At 28.7% G+C, this 6,213-nt stretch overlaps 1 protein-coding gene across 3 annotated transcripts in view; it reads right to left on the bottom strand.

Annotated features, from left to right (window-relative positions):
* LOC108693032 (E3 ubiquitin-protein ligase CHIP) overlaps positions 1-5,700 on the bottom strand; it is a 7,565-nt gene extending 1,865 nt beyond the window's left edge. Inside the window, exons 1-4 of one of the 3 annotated variants that reach the window (XM_018201674.1) lie at positions 5,642-5,700; positions 5,463-5,568; positions 5,087-5,380; positions 2,357-2,983 (exon numbers count right to left, since the gene is read on the bottom strand). In XM_018201674.1, coding sequence (XP_018057163.1) covers positions 2,357-2,983; positions 5,087-5,203 — 744 coding nt within the window. In that variant the 5' untranslated portion in view covers positions 5,204-5,380; positions 5,463-5,568; positions 5,642-5,700. Of the gene's footprint in view, positions 1-2,356; positions 2,984-5,086; positions 5,381-5,462 lie in introns of all 3 variants that reach the window. The other 2 variants (XM_018201675.1, XM_018201672.1) reach the window with 2 other exon arrangements.
* Positions 5,701-6,213: the final 513 nt, after the last annotated feature.

The raw sequence follows: 6,213 nt of genomic DNA, 5'->3' as shown, positions 1-6,213 counted from the left end.
GTGTGTGTGTGTGTGTGTGTGTGTGTGTGTGTGTGTGTGTGTGTGTGTGTGTGTGTGTGTGTGTGTGTGTGTGTGTGTGTGTGTGTGTGTCGATACATTAACGCAAATTTAATAAAAATCATAAAACGGTTAAATACAATTTCTGTAAATTATAGTTAGTAATGGATCTATTTCTTCGTATCTATTTTCAGTCGCAATGCAATGCTTTCAGTCTTGTCATCTTCATGTTACAAACTTCTATTACATCGATTGCAATTTATCGAATTAATGTAACAGAGACAAATGCGATTAGAGTTAAGAAAATTGAAAACAGTAATTTCTAACTGTTTTTAATTTTCTTAACTTTTAATCGCATTTGCCTCTGTTAAATTAATTTGACGTATTATTTCAATCACTAGATTATTCTGGCTAAATCTTCACATTGAGAATGTGTGTTTGCACAATTTTACAGAATGACTCTATATGTTTACTTAATTTTATTATCAATATGGATAAATTGCGACCGATGTAATAAAAGAATGTAACTACGAAGATGACAAGACTGAAAACATTATTACGTTGTTGCGACTGAAAATAAATATGAAAAAATAGATCCACTACTTTGCGTAACTATAATTTGCAGAAATTGTATTGTATGTAACCATTTTATTTTTATTAAATTTGCATTAATTTATCGACATGTATACACTGAGGATGACCTGACAAATAGGTCGAAACGTATGTGTTTTTAAGAATTTAAATATACGAAAAATTTGGCTCTTAATTCTTCTGTTATTAATTTTTGTATATATTTTATATAATATTAATAATAATTTTATTATATTTCTCTTTTTAATCCTTAGTACACATCTTAGTTTTTGACCTCCTTATTATTATTACAATCTTTCGTATTCTGAATTAATTCTCATCACTTTTATAAGTGTGTAAAAATTATTAAGCAATTTTTATGTATATTTGACATCTTTAGAAAGTATTTATAAAGTTGTACATTTATAATGAATTGTCATATTGTGACAATATTGTAACATATACATAAATGTTGTATTGTATATATTGTAGCAGGACTCGAATAACCCAAAGACGTGTATTAAAGATTAACTATGTCTGCTAATGACTTTTTACGAAAAATACTTTTTGCTCTTTGTAAAATTGAAAAATTATAAAAAATATTTACAACGCTTTCTTAAATAATTAAAAAAAAGTGTATTTAATAATTTTTAAAGAAATAAAGTTTAAAATTAGTATTACAGTGATTTAATTTTATCTCTAATAAATTTTCTTATTTCTCTAACTTTTCCTGATTTTTTTTATCACTAATATCCTGTAATTTTAATTAATATTACAGAATTGTATTATTGTACTGATATGTATTGCATCAGAATTTTATAGCCTTGGCCATAAGTATAAAGCATTTTCAATTTATTGTATTTTTCCAAAAAAAAGATGGAATCAAAGCCAAAGAAAAATTAATAAATAACAGTAGCAAAATTTCGTCAGTTGAGTCATTGCTCTAACTCTCAACCAACACAGTCACGAAATTTTATTTCACTTTAATATAATTTTCATTTGAAACAGCAGTATTAAAATCTCTCCGTATCATTCTCATTTTTAGATTAATGTAAGATGGCTTGTCCTACTGATAATACATCGGTTGAAGATATTGTATAATGACTGACGTTTATATTGGTTTATCTAACAATTGGCCATTATTATAATACACCTTAAGTGTGGACTTTTTTCTGTTCACAACTCTGACTTCTGTAACTAGATGATCATTATGCAAGATATCATGCGCTGTTTACACGTATTGTAACTATAAGACATTCGTTGTTATTCGTTATATTTATTTATTAATAATAGTTTGTATTTTTGTATTTGCATTGATAAGGACTGAAAACGTTGATTGAAACGTACATATGCACGTTTGTTAAATGTTAATAAAGATTTTCGTATACCGTTAAATACTGTTAACAGTGTTGGTTCTTAATTCGCAATTTTTGTTTCCTTCCTTTATATTAGATTTATTATTCAGAGCCGTATTTATTATTATAAATATTTTATTAATTTTCCTTTGACTCTTATTGTCATCTTTTAAAATATTAGAATATTTTATTAATGCTATAAATTTAATCACAATTTTATATAAATAAATAAAACTTTTATTCTCAATAAAATTGTTTGTAATTTATTTATTTTTTTATATATGTAGAATATATATGTTTGCTATATATATATATATTTGTTATATATGTTGTGTCCATTATGGAGGTGCTCTATACTTAACAACGTTGTATTAATAAAATCATGGAATATGAAAGCAAAAAATTGTTTTAAAAAAAGTAACAGAGATACGAACCCGCCTTCTCTCGTCTATTTTGGCGAAGAGATCATTAAGTCTCGATATACAGGTATCTCTCTTCTCTTCAATCTCTTCTTTTCTTCTAATGAATTCTGCTAAGTTTGTTTCAACATTAGAATCCTTTGACGTTTCTTGTTCTTGTAGAGTTGTCAAGTTACGCTTTGCATCATCTATGATCAGCTGATTCAGATAAGTTTGCAACTCGATATCTTGAGAAATTCTTTGTTCTTCCCTTACTTGGAATCGACGTTTCTTAGCTTGGCGCAATACACTGGTGATATCATCGCCATAGTTCAGCTTCTGTTCTTTCGCCAAATCTACAGCTATGTTGTTTGAAATAAGTATTGTTTGAAATAAGTATAATCCTGTATTATAAATCTTTACAATTGAAAAAAAGAGAATATAATTTATCTCGCTGTATTTACCTCTTTGCAGATATTTGACAGCTTCATCAAAAAGTTCCAATTCCAATAGGGCGAGTCCTAAGAAGAAATGACCCTTCATCAAACAAGGATCTATATCTAACGCCCATCTGCAATCCTTGCACACAGATTCCCATCGTTTCAGTTTCAAGTGACACAATGCTCGATTTGTGTAATATAATGCCTGACCTGGATTCTTCATCTCAAATAAAATAAAAAAAAAAATATTAATACAAATAAGCGAAGGTCATATTTGATCAAAGCAGATTAACTCTTGGTACTTAATAATATTTTTGCATGATTTTTGAAATTTTTTTAGGTAATCAGAAAAATATTAATAATAAATAAAAAGAGAATTGCTCCTCCACAGAAATAAAATCATTTTTTTTTATTTATATATATGATATTGTTTCATCTAGAGCATGATGGAATTAGATCATGATCCAGAAAAATTATTTTACAAGTTACTTTTTAGGTTACCTTACTGTGTTTGATATAAAAATTGTACAAAAATAATACAAAATTGAAGTGAATGTGATAACATATATAATATAAAAAAAAGTATCCTTACAGTTATTATACTTAATTTCTATGACAAAAAGTAACTTATAAATAATTTGTAAAGTAATTCTTCTTATTTCTGGTTTTTATCCTATTTTTCTCTCATGTACTCAAACTAGAGGTAAAAATTATCCTGTAAAAAATTGGATTTAAATTAAAAATTCAGTAAAAATAAATTTTTTTACTTGGATATGTATTTTCCTTAGATATTTGACATTTGATAGAATTCACGAATTTGTGCATTTATCAAAAAGATTTCTGTTTACAGATAGCTGTAAATAGCATAAACAATTAAAATGCAGTACAGCTACTATGGCTAAGGTTGCGTTTGATTTTAGCGTTTTTAGTATTTCTATCTTTTCTATTGTCATCTATAATGAACAATAGAAACAGAATGATAATAAGCCTGTTCTTTTTAACTGAAAACAAACTTCTTCCACAGTATATATGTATCTCTTATCTCTGCTTTTTTTCTGTGGAGAAAAAAAAAAAATAAATCATGTCAAAAGTTCAACAAAAGAAAAACAAGCTTCATAAATATTTAAAGTATTTGAGCGAATTAAACTGAACACAGTTTAAAGTGACGTTGGTCATAGATATATAATACAATATTTCGAAAAGATATTATCTGCAGAGAAAACATCTTTGCAATTGTAAAATTGTTTAACATGACTAGTTTATACATTTAGATTTAGTGATGCACTAAAATTATGACCAATCAATATTAGAGAATTTTATAACAATTGCAAAACTTTTTCTACTAGGTGCAGTCATTATCAATTTATTAGGCATCACAATAATGTAAAGACTTGTTATTTAAAATTATAAAAAAGACATTAAATAATATTAAATTAACGCGCGCGCGCGCGCGCGCGCGCGTGTGTGTGTGTGTGTGTGTGTGTGTGTGTATAAAGCGTTTTAAACGATATTTAAAAAAATGGATTCTTTTTTCATGATGTTGATAAAAAACAGTTTTCTATTGTAAGAAACCGACTTTTTATTCGGTCTTTTTGTTTCAAAGTTTTTTGTTCAAAAAAAATTATTTTTTGCATTTTTAGTTTAAACGATCGAATTTAAGGAGAGCCTAAAGTGAAGCCCGAACTCCGATCAGATCACTGTTTTACCGATGCGGCACATCAAATATCTTTACACATTATTGCATCAATATCGTACTCTTACATAAAAATTAACTAATCTTTCGTATTAAGTATCTAAACCTAATTCTAAGTACTCAACATTGATTGTTCATGTAATGTCTAGTCCAAACTAATATTGTTTTATACGTACGAAGTATAAAACTTATATAATATAAAGCAAATATTACGAGTCGACATTAAAAACAACAAAATTATAATTTTTTACCTTCTTTTGTTTTTGATATAAAGTCGATCAGTTTGGACTACATTATCGTATATATTTTATGAAGAAGGATTTTTTAATCTGTAAAGGCAGTTAGAAAAATATTTGTTTGAAAAAATTGATAAAACAGATTCACTTTAGGATCCCTTTAAATCACCCTCGCTTTTGCCAAATTCTAGTTTGAATGTCAGGCGCTAGGGGCACCGTCGTGGCTTCTGCTCGTTATCGCTAGCACTGCGTGATTCGTGATTCAAAACAAAAAATATTTTGCTGCAATACAACTATAGCGAGTAGGCGCACGAAGTTGCGCGACACAATTCAAAGTCACGGTTCACGTGATTGTGCGATGTGATTGAGCGTGCATCAGAAATATCATTATACTTACGATTGCCTTTGTGTAGCAACTGGCTGCGTCTTCGTATTTGTGCAGATCGAAAAGACGGTTCCCTTGTTCCTTCAACTCCTTATCGGATAGATTTGCCGTCGAATACATTTTACTCATGATGGTAGCTTGTGATCACGTTGCATGCACGAAAATCAATTAATCTTTTATATTTTTCTTTTACGATTGAAAACGCATTAGTGCGAAAACGACTGCAATATCCTTTGTCTAACCTCAAACAGACGCTCAATATTTCATCTTTGTTCCGTCCACACACAGCTTTCGTTTGACACGATTCTGTACAAAAAGTAGAATCTACAATTCGATACCACTACCATCTTGAGAAATATTTAGAAACACAAAAAGGAGAAGAATCTACCTTATTAACAGAAGACGAGTTCATTTTTGCAAAATTCGTTTTTACCTACGACGTCGATTTTGGGTATCCGATAACAAAATCGATCTCTGATGGTTGAGCGTCCTCACTTACATGGAATTAAAAAAGATCGATAATTTATCGAATAGTAATAATTATTAATTATATTTTCAATTTCGTACTGCACTATTAACAAAAAGGATGCCAAGTGTACGCGATATCTGAATGTTTTGCGTGAGCAAATGATGCCATAGCAGGGTTGCCAAGTCTCGGGAAATTTCCTGAGATTCATCATTGGGTGCGTTCAAGATTACTGACAAGATAGCAGACAAAGTGAATATTTCTGATTTCTTTATGTTTATATAATTTGGGAATCGTTTGGAGAAATTTGGGAAAAACATTTAAACATTTGGGAAATAGTATTTTTCTCATAACTAATAAATTTTATCATGTGTTAAGTTAGTAGACAGCGATTTTATTTAATGTGTTTTATGAATGGAATTAATTAGAAATCATTTGGGGAAAACGTCTTCATTATTATTTTTATTTGGGAAAAGTCACTATTTGGTAATTCAAGATAATTCAGATTTACATGAAAACGAACAAAGCCCGAGTGTAGTATGAGTGTAGTAAGTGTAGTACAATGAATATAGTAAACCTAAAATCGTCAAAAATTAATCAATTAAGCCCGGATCTTATGTGTAGTAAGAAATTATGTGTAATAAGAATTTAATCATAAATTAATTGTATTCGA

The sequence above is a fragment of the Atta colombica genome, unplaced genomic scaffold (genome assembly GCF_001594045.1).
Source record: "Atta colombica isolate Treedump-2 unplaced genomic scaffold, Acol1.0 scaffold84, whole genome shotgun sequence".
Taxonomy (NCBI): domain Eukaryota; kingdom Metazoa; phylum Arthropoda; class Insecta; order Hymenoptera; family Formicidae; genus Atta; species Atta colombica.
This window is presented reverse-complemented; position numbering and strand designations above follow the sequence as displayed.